Source organism: Thunnus albacares, chromosome 12 (assembly GCF_914725855.1).
Source record: "Thunnus albacares chromosome 12, fThuAlb1.1, whole genome shotgun sequence".
Lineage (NCBI taxonomy): Eukaryota > Metazoa > Chordata > Actinopteri > Scombriformes > Scombridae > Thunnus > Thunnus albacares.
The window spans coordinates 8,909,182-8,925,347 of NC_058117.1; the positions used below are offsets into that span (position 1 = coordinate 8,909,182).

The 16,166-nt window shown below is 40.0% G+C and overlaps 1 protein-coding gene across 2 annotated transcripts; it reads right to left on the bottom strand.

The window, feature by feature from the left end:
• Positions 1-1,490: 1,490 nt before the first annotated feature.
• LOC122993333 (SUN domain-containing ossification factor-like) lies at positions 1,491-15,187 on the bottom strand. Of its 2 annotated transcripts, XM_044367410.1 has the most exons (24): positions 14,905-15,187; positions 11,533-11,647; positions 11,119-11,241; positions 10,455-10,687; positions 10,149-10,253; positions 9,831-9,972; positions 9,615-9,732; positions 9,347-9,471; positions 9,181-9,248; positions 8,973-9,080; positions 8,611-8,716; positions 8,119-8,139; positions 7,568-7,623; positions 6,334-6,416; positions 5,979-6,044; positions 5,822-5,887; positions 5,643-5,733; positions 4,022-5,332; positions 3,845-3,932; positions 3,516-3,620; positions 3,028-3,185; positions 2,584-2,675; positions 2,401-2,456; positions 1,491-2,261 (listed from the first exon to the last, which is right to left on the bottom strand). In XM_044367410.1, the coding sequence occupies exons 1-24, from the start codon at positions 14,967-14,969 to the stop codon at positions 1,794-1,796; spliced, it is 3,969 nt and encodes a 1,322-aa protein (XP_044223345.1). In that variant the 5' UTR covers positions 14,970-15,187; the 3' UTR covers positions 1,491-1,793. The 2 variants fall into 2 exon arrangements, with proteins under 2 accessions (XP_044223345.1, XP_044223346.1); XM_044367411.1 differs by lacking the exon at positions 8,119-8,139.
• Positions 15,188-16,166: the final 979 nt, after the last annotated feature.

Sequence of the window (16,166 nt, forward strand, 5' to 3'; positions counted from 1 at the left end):
TGACGTGTACAGCTTTGTCAGTGCATTGTATTACGTGTGTGTTTTCTTTCAGCTCCACTTCAGTACTTTTTACAATATTTTAACTTTTTGAAAGGTTGAGAGGATGTGCAAAATGAACCACTTGCTAAAAAAAACAAAACAAAACTAGTGCAAAATCATTCAACCAGTCACTGGAAAGTACCTGAATGTCACAGCCATGTAAAACATGCTATGCTATATTCTGTGACCAATCACTTTCTGTGACTTGAGGAATTTCAGCCATTCTGAAACAGGTTTTTTTGCAGTATTGAGACACTTTTTTTCATGGCCAGTAGGTCTGCTTTTTCCATAGTTGACCCTGTTGTGTCACAGAGGATGTAACACCACATTCTTTTCTATAATCAACTATGGTGCTTGTCTTCCCGTAAACCACCCCTACACGCAAACAGCACAAGCGCAAAATACTATGCAAATAAATTGGCTAACCGTAGTCAGCAACAATCATGAGCTGTTCAATATTTGATTTAAATTGATTGGGGAAATTCACTCAGGGAACTGGGAAATAAATATTATTCTCCTGAAGTATCCAGGGCTCAGGGTCAGTTACTGAACAACACTCCTGAGGCTCGGGAGGATGGGCTCATTGACCTGTTCAAGGTACTTCAGTCAAGTGGATGCTTGCAGCTCCAAGAAGGTCTGAGCTCAAATCCATCCAGGCGCTTAATTGTAATTTTCCCTTGATAGCGTTTGCAGCATCACATGGAATGAGAATTAAGCTTCATTCAGCTGTAGAAAAATGTGTAAAATTAGTATACAATGTCAGGGCTGTCAGTCAAAGCAGCCAACCAATCGTACTTCAGATTACTGATCAATGCAACAGCTTGAAGGGGAACTTGGCATTTCAAAGCTGAGGCATGTCAAAGACTTAAAAGTCTTTTTTTTTTAATGATAAAAAAACAACCACTGTAAAGCAACATATTGATTGATAAGATGCTATTTAAACTCAGATGGTGGATAGATGGATGGAGTTGGGATGATGTTTTGGGCTCTCTCAACCGCTGTACAGATGTTCATTCTCATATAAGATGGTGTATAGCTTTGCTGAGCTGTCATTTTTCGATTGAGTTGCATTTAACTGTGCTCCAGCACCTGTAGTTTTTATAGTATCATTAAACATTTCACTGTTGTGTGTAAAAGCCTTTCATTTGTTTTAAAAGGTACACTAAATCAGCAATATGTTGTATGTTTTAGTATTTTATTTTCTTCTGTTTTAAAATAAAATTCCCAAACAAACACTCTGATATGTCTCTGGTATACTGTGCTTTACACCCCAAATAAATTTATTAAATTAATTGAATTATTCAATTCAATTGCTACTTTTTAAAAGTGAAAATAAAGCAAAACTCTTCAGTTTTAAGCAGGTACGCTTCTGGCTGCAGGTTTTATAAATAAAAATACAGATAGAAAATTGAAATAGAAGTTTTAAAATGAAGAATTATTTCACAAACGGCAAGTTGAGTTGTTGAGTCCTTTTGATAAATTTGTTAGGTCAGAAGTCACAGTCAGTGTTTCCAAACAACAGGGAAAAGCTTTAATTGTAAGCTGGGAAGACATTTCTTTGATTTGAAGTTTAACAAATATAAATGATGTCTGAAAAGAATGAGAACATGAACAGAAAACTTACTCAACAGTAAGAGTGAAGGGATTGTCTCATGTTAAAGCTTAAAGCTGCCTGTTGCTACATGAATTAACATCCATCCGTTTGGAAAGAGTTCAGCAGTCAGTGAGAAGGAGTGGAGTCTATTTTTTTTATGTCAAACAGGACCTGAGAGGGTGACATTTACCCCAAATGTCCCAGAGCTTTGCTCTGTTTTCCTGTTCATGATGTCCTGTATGGTAGAGATGGACAATGATTCGCTCTTGTCCCTCCGAGGGGCCTGAAGCAAGTCCACCACTGCACAACTGGGCTTGGGACGCCTGCGTCTTAGTGCCCGTTTCTCCGACCGGGTCTTGGGTGGAGGGAGCCCATCACAGATACGAGTGCAAGCTGTGGTGATTCCACAGAAGGAGGGGTCATCTGAATGGGAAGATCCCTCCGAGCTGCCCTCTGAGGGAGAGTCTCTGAAGATAGGTTGAAGTAACCGTTTTGTAAGGGCTCTAGGTTTTGTGGTGACAGGAACACCGTTACACACAACATCTCCATTACACAGTTCTGGAGCAGCATGAAAAGAGGGTGTCAGAGTCTCCACTTTCTCAATGGGTTTCATCTTACGCCGTCTCTTCTGTGTGGTAGAAAGTTTGGTAGAAAGAACAAAAGAAAGACAAAAGGCCCATTTAATCCTTATAATCAGTTACTATCAGTATTTCAAACTTACATTTTACACCCATACTCAGCAGTGCAATAAGTTCATCTTTACATACCTTTCTGTTAGCTGGAAAAAGACTCTGTGTCTCCTCTGCGTGCAGCATTTCTGGGCCTGTGAGCCAAAGCATGATGTTAATTTCAACCAACACAAAGAATGATTCAATTCTGGATTATTAATAAGCCATTATTAAAAACATATGAAAAAAGAAAAATTCAAACAGATGGCAGTAAAGCCATACCTTCAGTGGTGACTAACTGGAATGACTCAGTGTGTATGAGTGGATAGGATGCACTCCTCTTCAAACCGGTGTCATCACAGGAAGACAGCTGCCTATTAAGGAAACAGTAATGGTTGAGGGAAAAGACTGTATGTGGCACTTTTATTATGACATGAGTCACGGCTGTGCAATCTCTTAAGAATCCAGCAGCGATGTTCTTGATGAATAATTGTTTCAATGAGGTGGCTTAATGAGTAGAGGCCATTCACGGCACCATAAGAGGCCATTTACAGATGATACTCAGTGCTTTTTCAAATCTAGCCTCTCAACTACAGCTTTTTCTTCACCATCATGTGTTTGAAGACACACCTTCCTCATTTCATCTTTTACTCTGCTGAATCTGGTTATAAAGGTGGACATGGTAGAGCGATATGTTTTTGTGACACAGTACACTTGTTTTGTTACCTTTCAGGGCAGCAGTAGGAGTAGCTCTTGGGTATGGGTGGCTTTGGTTCTGTGGTTGGAGGCAGGGTGGAGATGCGGCAGCGGTTGGCAAACAGCAGCAGGCCGAGACACAGACACAAGACCAGAGACAGCACCAAGTAGTTCTGCCTGTCTGACACCTATGAGAGAGACCACTGATTACATCACTAGCAAAGAAAACCCCCCAATAATGTCTGATGAGTCAAAAAAATGAAGTACAATGAAAAAAATGTTATATAACTAGCCTAAGTACACATTCAGACATGTATTACAGAAGTCGATGCAGTAAGTACCAACACATTTTGTAGCTTTTAAGATGTTTCTGGGACTATATGTCAGGACCTGGTGGCCCAAAACTACTAGTGTATCCTAATGACTTGATCCTGGCAGAAGACAAATTTACTCAGTTTGATTCGAGGCTGAAAAACTGATTACAGATGAAGGCTGTCTGCCTGAAGGTTTGTATCTACCTCAATCTGCAGCTGACTGACTTTGACAGACAGGTTGAGAACCAGCTGAGTCACATTCTCCAGCTGACCTTGTAGCAACTGAATAGACTCAGTCTGACGCTGGTCCTACGGGAGAAAAAGGACAACAAATTAAGAGACCAACCAAACAGGAGGATCACATCCCTGGAATGGTATATTTGTTAATAAAAAAGCAGAATACATGTGAAATTAATTGTCAATTCCAAAAGATTTTACTTGGAAGTAGCAGCTCAGATTTATTGAGCATTTTTGCATTCATTCAATATGAATGAATACAGCTTTGGGACAACAATCTCAAGTTCATTGCTCACCTGCTCCTCTGCAATTCTGGAGGTGTTCTGGAGTTTAATGATGGTTTTGTTGAAAGCCTTTTGCATCTCCTCCATCTGCTTCCGATACCTTGAATTAAAAGATGGAAAAAAAAGACTTCAGTTCATAAGCATCAACATAACAATCTCATTGCTGTTTTATGCGTCCCTGTTTCTCACCTCTGGCTAAGCTGCTCCAGGTAACGTCCGCTCAGTGACATGTTCATCTCCAGGGCCTTGATGCGGTTGTTGAGCCGCATGAACACGGACTCCTTCTGGCTGGAGCCGTGCACTGGGTTACCATTCTGCTCCGTGCCATTCGGGGGGTCTGCGTAGATGTCCGAGAGGGACGGTGAGGCAGGCAAGGAAGGAGAAGATGAAGTAGAGATGTCTTCTCCGAAATCCTCCGTTTTAGTTTCTGTGATGACAGCCTGACCACCAGAGGGCTCAGCTTCTGTGACGGTGTCTGGAGTAATGTGGGGTGGCTCAGTGGGAGCGGTACCGCTTTCAGGAACAGCTGGTGGGGCAGGGTGTTGTTCTAAATGAGGAGCAGCAGTGGGATGGAGGACTTGAGATTGATCTGTCACATCTGGGGTTTGGATGGGGGGGCTTATCTCTGGCTGAGAAACATCAATGTGAAGCTTCTCTTCTGTTGGTGTCACTGAAGAATCATCCACTGTGGCACTGATGCTGGGTTGTACATCGCTGGAGCTACTGAGAGAGGCTGAAGTCTCCATGTGCTTCTCTTCAACCAGCACCTCCTGGCTCTTTTCTGGCCTCAGCTGCTTTGCTGGTTCCTCAGAAGAAAGCTGTGGTGTCTCTACAATAGGGGTAGGTTTGGCAGAGGATGAATCGGTGACACTGGGTTTGGGGAGCGTCGAGGTTTGACTGGGCTCCAGCAGAGGAGGCTCAGACATGGACTCCTTATGAGATTCTACTATGTTCCCTGGAGGCGGTGGTGCTTCTGACGGGCTGACTCCTTTCTCTGGCTCCTGTTCAGGAGCTTGTTCTTTGTCATGGGGCTGATGTACCTCACTGTGGTGCTGCTTGGGTTCAGGGCAGGCAGAGGGGGACAGGGGTAGGTGCAAAGTGGGCGTTTGAATGGGAGGAATCTTTTGCTTTCGGTCCTTTCTGTGGCATTTTTTGAACAGCAGGACTGAACACTGCCGCTGGAGATACTCTTGGAGGGAAGCTGCGCAAGAGCAAGAGGAGGAAAAAGAAGGAGGTAGCAGTCCTTCTTGTCGCTCATGAGGATCCTTTTTCTCCTTTCCTTCATCCACCTCTTCCTCTTTATCTAAAAGGGTGATTGTAGAGCCGATAGATTCTTCCTCATCTTTCTCAAGAGGAATGATAATTTTTTCCTCCACTGGGGGGAGCTCTTGTTTGCTAGTATCAGTGGTAGGTGGCTCTGGCACAGAGGTCTCTGAGGAAGGGGCTGCAGTTTCAGGGATATCAGAGTCTGGTGAAATCTCCACCTCTTCAGACTCTGGACTAGAAAGAGAAAAGGACATCATAGTGTACATTAAATATAGTAAAGGAGGAACACATTAGAACAGCCGTGAAGGACAAGAGACCAAATTAGCTTTAGTTTGTAGGGTTCTCATATAATTATACCAATTGTAGGTCCCAAACTTCAAAGGAAAAACAAAATTATACTTTAAAGCAATTTGAAGCGGTATAAATTAGTTTGAATCTGTCAATAATATTAAATTACTCAGTTGTTTGTTCAACTCTGAAACACAATGATACAATTAAGATTGGCTGATGGTCGCTTTACATTTCACTTCTGACAGATACTCACACTGATGTAATTTCTGTAATAGTAGTTTGAGTGGTAGCTTCAAGCTGAGATGATGGTTCAGTCACGTTCCCTTCCTGGGATGAAAGGTTGCCTTCAAAACATGAATGAAGAAATATTAAACAGTGACTGGCTGCACAAATTATTACAATCTAGTGTTCTAAAAAGTGTTTTGGCCATACCTTGCATCTCTGGGCCTCCGCCAAGAACATTGACAGCAAGATTATTGACCATGTTCAAGATGACATCTGAAGAGAAAATTAAAACCAGAGTAACAACTTAATACAGTACTCCAACTTTGGGATCATTGTAGTAGAAATCCATGTTTCATATACTTACCCTTTGCTGATCCAATCAGATTCTTGGAATACTTGACTTCACCAGGTGCATATCCAGGAGGATAATCTGTAGGGAGCAGTCATTAGCATACACAAAACATTTCTATTTATGCAATAATTCACATCAACCTCACATAAAAACAGAACATTAAAAGAAACTAATAAAAGTTACCATAAACAACAAATAAAATGTAAAAAATAATGCATGAATACACAAATTAATGGAATAATCTGATACAAATTGCACAGAATAGCTGAAAATACTCAGCTGCACTCAGTTTGTCTTACATGTTGTAATACTGCAACAAATGAAGAGAAATATATATTTATATTCTCGCTATGTTCTCAGTTCTCACCCAAGTCGTCGTCCTGATCATCTGGTCTTTCAGAGGGATCAGCAATCTCCTCGTACTCTTCCACCATGCTTGTGCCAAACACCCTGGCAAAAAAAAGAAAATCAAAATCTTTCCATAACCACTCTCACGTAACAGTGAAATCTAATCTTTTATCCAATGATCTATTCTCAAGTCTGTGCCAGCTTCTAGAGGGCAGACAGAGCTACAGTAAAAGCATGCAACACACAAAGGTCATATAGAAAAGTCAGTCGATAGCTGGTCCTTCATTTCAACATGAGACAGTTTTAACACAAGCATCAAACTAGTGTTGGATACACCAGCTCTGGCACAATGTCTATAAGAGTTACATATACATTATATGAAATCACATGCACCATTTAGTTTAGTATTTCCTTCAAATAAATATTATGTGATATCTTTGTTGGTTTCAACAGTTTCTGACACTTCTGTGCACAGTGCCCCATTTTTCCTTTACATTTTACAGCAGTGGAAAGCACAGCTGCTAACATATGCATTAGTTTTACTAGCTCCCACCAATGACTTACAGTAAGGGGTGTGGGTGAGCTGAATACCTATGACTATATGCCAAATATTACATAATATCACTTGACACCATCTAGAGCTCATGCAGTATGCAACGAGCAATCATCTGGAAAGTAAAGACAAACTAGTTTAATTATGGTTAATTAAAACTAGATGAATATATAATTAAATAATAAGACATACTGTACAACACAAAACAATAAAAATACAAATGTAAAACTATGAAAAACACATGGCACTACTAGGGCTGAGCAATATATCGATATCCCGATATGAGACTAGATATTGTCTTAGATTTTGGATATCATAATATCGTGATATGGCATGAGTGTTGTCTTTTCCTTGTTTTAAAGGTTGTGTTACAGTAAAGTGATGTCATTTTCTGAACCTACCAGACTGTTCTAGCTGTTCTGTTATTTGTCTTTACCCACTTAGTCATTATATCAACACTAGTGATGATTATTTATCAAAGATTTCATTATGTAAATATTTTATGAAAGCACCATTAGTCATTCCTGCAATACTGTCGCAATATCGATATGATATCCAAAATATCATGATATTTCATTTTGTCCATATCACCCAGCCCTAGTCACTAGCTACAATTTTGCCTTTACTCTCATGCTCATTTCCTTCTTAAACAGCTCAGGAGAGTATGTTATGAAAGCTTCATTGCCTGAATATTACATACCTTATGAGACTGAGGGGACAGAAATGTTCAGAGCCAAAGTGAGAGACCAGCTCCACCTAAAACAAAATGTGAAAATGATTCAGATATTATAATGGAAATGTGTGGTGGATTATACCTCAGAGCATTCAACAATCTCAGCAGTGGCTGTATTATTTACAAACTGCAAAGCCATGATTTTGTTTTGTTGTATAATCAACATAATAGGTTAAAATGAAATGCTGACTGATTGGTGAGTGAGTTACTGTGTAAGTAGACCTGAGAAACATCTCAGTACTCAGCAAGTTAGATCATTTAACTTAGTATGCTTGATTATTTGAATGACAGCTGGCGGGTTACACTTCATGGGTTTAAAATGTTCATTAGGTGTGATATGAACGTATTCAAAGAGTAGTTCTTGTAGTAAGAATGGGCAGGTTAGCAGCAGTTAGATTTGATTATGTTTTTAGCATTTTAAGTCAATCACCCCAACCGTAAAAGATATAAAAGAGTCTCCTTCATGTTTATTATTCATTTCACTCCACCACAGACCTCTACAAGGAAAGCAGGCTAACCTTTATGTACTTGGTGAACATCTGAAGCAAGAGAAACAGAAAAAAGAGAAAAAGATTACAGAGATGTATACATGCATTCACACAGGACCAAAGAGAGAAAGTTGGTTTTATTTGAATTATGTCAGAAGCAAAACGACTGTGGGGCCTTTGTCTCTGAGACTCAGTCAGATAATCTAGGATTGAAAACTCTTTTAAAACTTCCCTAGTTTGAGGATTGCTCTTATCCAGGAGGGTGTACAATATGAGCAACACCAACATTTATTTTCAGTTTATTGCATAGCTGACTTTAAGGAACCAAAACTGTTCCTTCTACAACACAGTCTTTTAACAGTTATTACACAGGTTGACCTTGTGACTGCTAAAAGAAGGAACAGAATGAAAGTGAAGGAACTAAGACTTCCATTTAAAGAGATTCAGAGCAAAGTGAACAGAAAAATCTCTGCTTGGGTAAATACTAAATTCTTCCCTGCACTAAAAAAATACCACACTCACCTTCACATATTTAGCGTAAAGATGTTCATCCAATGGGAAGCTCTGGACTGTGCGTTCATCCCGGGCGTGAAAGGTTCCCAGCTTTAGCCACTTGTTCGTTGGGTATCTGCAGGAGTAGATTTATAAAACACATTCAGTTATGTGGTCTAGATGTTTGTCAGCTCATGATTACTGCTTGGTGTCAATGGAATTATGATTATGATTTGATATCACTCTTTGTATTTCTCTAAAGAAACTCTGCTCCCTGCTCTGTTTTTTGAGGCCTTCAGTTTCAGAAAATCAAATTAACATTAACTAATTAACATTTGTAAGCTGCTAACACAAACTGTTTAAACTGTATAAAATATGATAGCTGTATGTACCGATCACTGATGGAGACAAGAAAGTCTTTCGGAGTGGAAGAGAAGAGCTCAAAGTTAGCAATGTCTAACTGCTTCAACTGGATGGGCTCACAGAGCTCAATGATGAACCTGAGAGAGGGAAAGAAAATATGGTTCAGTCGGAGATGAAAAGAAACGTATTCAGATTGCATTTGTAAAAGAAAACCAGATATGCTAGCATACTACATACCAGATTTTATTACTACATGGGTTTAGCATGTACATGTCCATGTTCTCCTTCAATATGGCTGAAGTGCTCTGTATGGGACAAATTAAGAGATCAGCTTGTATTTGTCATTATGTCAACATCTAACAGGACAGGTAGTATTCTTTGCAGGCTGTAGTATCAAATATACCTTAGCCTCTGGGTTAGAACCAAGGATCTTGGCTCCACACTCCACTGAGGCGTAGTTATTGAAGTTCTTCTGGACTTTCTTCACCGTATGAGAACCCCCATTAGTAGAGGTATGAGTAGACAGAGCTATAGGGAAAAAAATTAACAAAGAATTGATGGGAAAGCTTAAAATTCAGCCAACATTCCTGTAGTTTGAGGTGAAATAAGAATGTGATACATGTGTGATACATAGACACAACTGTATGAGCAGAATCAAAATGCAATCTTACTCTTCTCCTTCTCCACCTCCATCATCTTCCGCTTCCACTCATCGAATGTGGGAATGTCCTCGGGGTCTTTGCTGCTCACACTGGAATCTGTGTCTGTGGTGACAGGGGAGCTCAGGTCCTGTCAAAGATAATGAGAAAATGAGAGCTGGGACACCTCCTCTGGAAGTCAAGAGGTAAGAGAGGAAAATAGTTCACGTGGTATCCGTGTGGCCTTACTTGTTCTTGTTTCAGCATGTGTGAAGTATTGGCCTCCAGATGCTGTGTGCCGTGACCAGCAGGAGAACTCAGAGGAGGGTCAGTGTGGGTTTTAGTACCTGCAGTGTGAACATTGGAGGTGTTCTCCAGAACTATTGGAGGGCTGATGTGGGAACAGAAAAACATTGTTACCTTGTTACAGAGCGTCAGAGTTACACTTGTCTCAAAGTTGGCACTGAACTGATATTCTATCTATATAACTGATGTACTTGCCAATATGACGAAAAATTATTTTCACATTTTGCTCACAAAATAGGGCACATAAGTACTAGTTCCCACCTATCATTATCATATGGGTTGGCCTCTTCTTCTTCACAGTCAGCAGGAGGCAGGTCAGAGGCAATGATCTCAGGTGCAGCTACATCAGATGCATCATCTGAGACACTAAAAATTTACAGGGAAGCATCCAAGAAAAAAGAAACATTTTAACAGAGACAGTGCTGTTAAATCTATAGTAAGCAATGTACAATCACATTTTTGTAACACCAGAATAAAGAGGTACAACATTTTTTCAGATTATTTGAACTAGCTTTAATTTTAAAAAAAGTGAATCTTAAAATGAGCTTTGAGGAAATAAAAGCTTGCCTAGTTGGGGTGTTGTCCTGAAGGTCAGGGATGTTGGGGTTGTCTTTAAACTCAGCAGCAGAACCAGAGACAGAGTCAGAGGATGGGAGTAGGAGAGCTGATTCTTGGTCTTGAGTGATGGACGCTTCGATATTTTGATTTTCTGAGCCTTGCTCAGGTTCTGGCTCAGGTTGTGAAAGTCCTTTGGCTGCCTCCAACTTCACCTCGACAGTGGGCTCATCCGCTTCAAAGGCCTGATAGATAAACAGAGAGATATTTGAGCTGTCAGGGGAGATGTTCAAATGCTCGGCCCATTAGCCAGAGTTAAACTGATCAACTAAAACACTTAAAAGCTTCTAATGTTGCAGGAATGATCGATAAAAAAGAACTGGATGCCACGATATATGTGATTGCTCATCCATGTTTGAAACTGTTCTACTGCTCAGGAGGCATCAAATGGTAAAACCCTGAGAAATCTTAAGTCAAACAGGTCTTTCAAATCATTACTCATGTGTATTAAGTGTCATAGCACAGATTTGATTTGTTTTTTAGGCTTTAGGGATTATCTTTGTGACAAGTAGACAGATGTACCATATCTAAATTTTGATCTACTTAAATGATACCAAAGACAAAATGTAATTTCAATATGCACAGTTGTAAAGTTTCAAACTAATCTCCACATCACCTCTGAATATTGTTCTTTTTTGTCCACCTCCTGTAGTGTCTGCTCCTCTTTTTGCTGATCATCCTCTATCAACTGTTCATTTTCTGGTGGGGACTGGGTAGGTAAAACCCAGCTCTCCTCAACCTGGACAAAACACATACAGTCACACAAACATTATTGAGACCATGAGGGGAAAGTTTAATCACAGAATCCAAAAGACCCTCAAATCAGAATATGCTAAATGTTTTTCTAGCCCACATATTCAGGTCTTGCTGTGCAACTAGTGTTTCTCTGATATGTATCTAGCATCGCAGCAGGTTTCCTGTGTGGTAAAATAAGCTAAAAAATGTATAATGAAGTGAATGGTCACATGAGTGTTGTAGCGGAAACAACTGGATGATGTGGTAGGTTATAGTATAATACAGCAGATGCCACCTTGTGATAATGAGTCTTTTCTCCTGACTCTTCCTCCGTACTGATGTCCTGTGAGGACACGGGCTTTTGGGCCTCTTGGTGTGATTCTCTGCAACCAACATAACAACTAGGGTACCTACAGGACAAAAGGGACAACAATTAGTGTCATAAGATGTTGAGTCAATTTGAATATGCATCACTTGATAATGGATTAAGAAAAAAATGTCCTGGCGTCTGGGAAAGAAGCAAGTATAAGGGTATTGACAAACTCTGGAATCAAGCACACTACACATTTTATTTGACTGCAGTGAGTCATACACAGAGGAAGCTGCAGCATGATGTCACTGTGTGACACAATGAGAAAGTCCAGGTGGCCTGCCTCCAACGTAGACAATTTATTTTATCTGTATACAGAGTCAAGGAAAGTCATCAAAGTGTTTCATTGCTCAACTTGACTGGAGGCCTTAAAAATTAACTTAAAAAAAAAATACACATATTATTTTTGTCTGTTGTCTTTTGTCTGAAACCTGCTACCTACTGTAAAAAGCAAAAAGACACTATTTAGGAAAGTGAGAATAAACAATAAATAACATTCAGTTATTTTCCTTCAGTGACAGTTTCTTCTATACTTTTTGTTATTATTTTTGTTGTGTGGATAAATATGTTGAAACTCTATTCTTTTGCTTTTAACAACACAGTTCTATTGGTGACACTGTGTCAGAAAAAGTGGTCAGGGTCACAGTGACTGTCTCCACTCCTGGCAGGAAAACAATGATAAAGAGCAGCGACAGTGCTTTAAATACGGATTTGTGTATATGATTGTACTGCATGAATAATGTCACGTTCCTGTAGGGGAACAGGTCCTCCTGCTCCAGTCTCAAAGGCCACACTCCAACAGCGACTGCACCTTGTCACCAACCCAGGCCGCTAGCTGGATTTTATTCAAGATTCCATGTCAAGGACTTTCCTTGGCCAATGGGCTGGCTGGCTGGCTGGCTGGCGCAACTGTTTTGTTGATCTGACTTGCAAGGCTGGACCAGTCACAAACACTTAAGCCAACAACAGAGTATTTGTTTTCTAATTGAAAGCCAGAAGCTGTAATGTAACTCCCAAAGGGGCAAAAGCGGTGTTAAGGCATGGCTTTCTAAATAATTAACTAATTGGTTACAGACAAAGAGTTAAAGTAGTAGACTTTACACATGAAATGGTAGGAAATGCTAGATCTTAGCGTGGATACATTATAGATACATTTGATTTTTTTGTTTTACAAATATGGGATGTTTTTCGACACATTCTTCATGATGAAATGGCTATTTAGTGTCTGGGTGGGCCAATATATGTGGATGTATTATTAAAGGGATCACAGACACTATGCAATAACAAAAACAGAGTCAACACAGAGCAGGCTGGAGATGAAGGAGTGAGCTGGCCACTGTGTAACCAATGAAACAGGTAAACACGTCTCCCACGAGTGCAAAGATCAAGCGGATGTGTCCAGTCTCAGTGCACTAGTCACACACTTGAGACACACCCCTGACTGACACGTGACTGTGAGTCTTTCAACTTCTGAATGCCACATCACATGATGTACCATTGATTATCTGTTATGATTACAACATTACAGTGCGGCTTCACTCAAATTATGACTTCATACACTGAAATGACTCTAATTAGTGTGTGGGACAAATTATCAATACTGCAATATATTGATTTATGATCTCTAAATACATTGAGACTCTGCCACCAGCATATTGCATAATTGCAGAATCACCTGTGTTATAATAACATTTCTACTGTGGGCAACATATTGCAATAGTATTGTATCATGATGACTTAGCTTTTGATTTCCTTGATTAGGGGGTTTTCTATCCCAGTATATTTGATTTGATATTGTGTTGTGCTGTTGATGGATAAAATAAACAGATGGGAATGTTTGTTTTTGCCTAATCCAGCAAATTAATTATCTGACAATTTGAGGTACTTCATCACATTAATGTTAAAATCACACACAAATCCAATATTGCCATAAAAACCAATCTGACTCATTGATTTGTAAGATTGCCTAACACAATCTAATAAACTTAGCTAGTCTGGTCTAGACTTTAGACAAATTTGTATTGTTTCACTGTATATGTCAACCAAACCTATTTAAGAGTAACCGCTTTTTTAAAAACTCAGTCTTTGTCAGCTTCATTCTTTCGTTAACATCTGATACACTTTCTCACAGCAGACATGTTGACTTGTCGTAGCAGGAAACACACAGGTGTAATTAATAGCATTAACGATGGCTCATTGACTCCATTAAATATCCTCAGTGCAGCATTCCTGTTAGCCAGCATGCACAATACCAAGGCCTAAATGAAGTCTAATTGTTATTAATCATACCTGTATTTTTTCTGCTGTGACATGTCTGAACGCTGTGAAAGTCTGAACTAGAACAGGACATATTTACATTTTACCTACTGTGCCAACAGTACAGGCCAAAAGTACTATCACTCACAGCTTCACTCACGAGAGTTAAAGCAATGCTGGTAAATGTAGGCCAGGTCAACACCACCAACACAGATCTTAATACCATATTACATCATGTCTCCCTGCCTCCATCCCCTCTCTATCTGAAGTACAGGAATCAGTGTGTGTTATGTTTGGTTACTATCCTCTAACATCGTGACTATAGGCTATAATCATCCCACATAATCTCGCTCTCTGCTGGCTTTACTATGTTCTGTCAGATTTACTGAGACTCGATAACATCCAGCTTTCCAGACGACTGACGTGACCTGCGTGAAAGGCCTGTAACGTAATCCTGTCAAGAGCTGATGGACCAAAGCTGTGTAACGGTGGCCATAACGTTAGCTCAGTTATAATGTGAGACGTGGGAATCAACAGTCATTGATGTAGGTTACAGTAGACTCAGCAGCTTTATTTCAGTTGACCAGAAATCTTACGGCGTCTTTAGCTGGATGTCTTCTATAAATGCTATACTACGTGTATTCTCGTCAGCTGGTGCTTTTTAATTGGATTCTTTCTGGATAACGTTAGATGACACAAACGTCGGGCAGCTGACTGAACTTATGACGTTACAATTTTGCCAAATTATAAATAGTAATGGCAGCAAAATATCATGAGGTGGCGGGAAAATGTAATTTAGAGAGAACTTGTTTATCGGCAAGTTGTCAGCAAGCCAAGCTAACTCGTAACGTTGACAACAAGTCAGAAGTCAGCCGGGTGCCACATCACAACATAGCTAGCTGACTAGCGTTAGCTGTGTTACTGTGTTGTGACTGAGTTAGCTTTGGGTAACGGTAGTCAGACAGTTAGTTACTTTTCACACTTACTGACTCTAAATGGAATAACAACAATGTCTAAACGGAACAAATTGCACTAACTTACCAACAGACTACAGCAACACATAGCCACACTGACACAACTCGCCATAACAGAGGTGTCATCTTCATCCCTCTCCTGCCGGGACAGACATTCTCGCCGTGCTCAGAAATACAGCTATATTCCTCCAGCTAGCTGTCTCGTCACCCGTGTAAGTTAGAGCATAAATTCACACGCCGTTTCCTGTTCACTTATAGCTAACGTTAGCCGTTTCACGGGTGAGCTGTGATGCTGTTGCCCACAACCTGCTGCCGATTGTCATTGAGTGTCAGCGCTCAGCCGTCCAATGAAAATGCAGAGAGGCTGTTGCGCAGTTCAAACTGAGTTGGCGTTAGGGATAGCGCTCGTTTTGAAGCCTCGAGTTGTCCGAGCGGGCGGAGCTTCTGCAGTTCAGCTATTTGAGCATCGTGTGCTGTCTAATTTATCCTAAATACGATTTATGTCAACAAAAATAATCCCACAGCTGACATGACTGACACACAAATCACCGATGATATGACATTTAGTTGGTGATAACAAGTGAGCTGCGTTAACAGCTGATAGAAAATAGGGTAACCTTGCGAAAAACTTCAAAAAATTTCAAATATTTGACTTTCAAACACTGAAACTTTATACCACATTCCTTCGCTTAATGCTTTATTGAGATTTATGATTTTTCAGAATCCACGGTCCACTTTGTGTAACGATCTGTAATACAAAAACAGTTCGAGTAATGTAGCATCCATTAGGCAATACATTGTAACACGACCCAAATTGTGCAAAAAGAAGCGTTTATTGCACAAAAAAGAGAAAAAAAAAACCTTAATAAAAAACAACCGTCATCGTAATAGATTACTGCAATATAACTGTCAAGTCCTTTAGTAATTTGGGACTGTCAGGTTCATTGGTCAGTAATGTGCCACACATCTCGATTGACTGTATATAACGGACATGCTACATATGTTGAGGCCACTAGAGGGAGCCATTTACTTAAATCTGCAGCATTTAGCCCACTTGGATTACCTTGGTGTCATGTGGCGAGGCACAGAAAACCACAGGAGTGGGAGGCCTGCAAAGATCTCTCTAAATGATAAGGTAGCACTTCTTCCCACTCGCAGGGTTATGCCAAAAGGTCACACTCGAGCAGAGCTAACAACAAGCTCATGTTAGCAGTAACAGTGCACAGATATACATGCCAGATAACTTATTTTACATTTACAATACTTTAAGTGTATAGAATGCATGCAATCTGTATTTTTTAGAAATTAAAAATCAATAGGTCAGATGTT

Excerpts from the sequence above, each read along its gene's own strand:
- LOC122993333 (XM_044367410.1), bottom strand. The coding sequence starts at position 14,969 with ATGAAGATGACACCTCTGTTATGGCGAGTTGTGTCAGTGTGGCTATGT. Across the intron at positions 10,688-11,118 it reads AAAAAGAACAATATTCAGAG|GCCTTTGAAGCGGATGAGCC; the intron begins GTGATGTGGAGA and ends TTTATCTATCAG. Across the intron at positions 2,262-2,400 it reads TTTTTCCAGCTAACAGAAAG|AAGAGACGGCGTAAGATGAA; the intron begins GTATGTAAAGAT and ends TCTACCACACAG.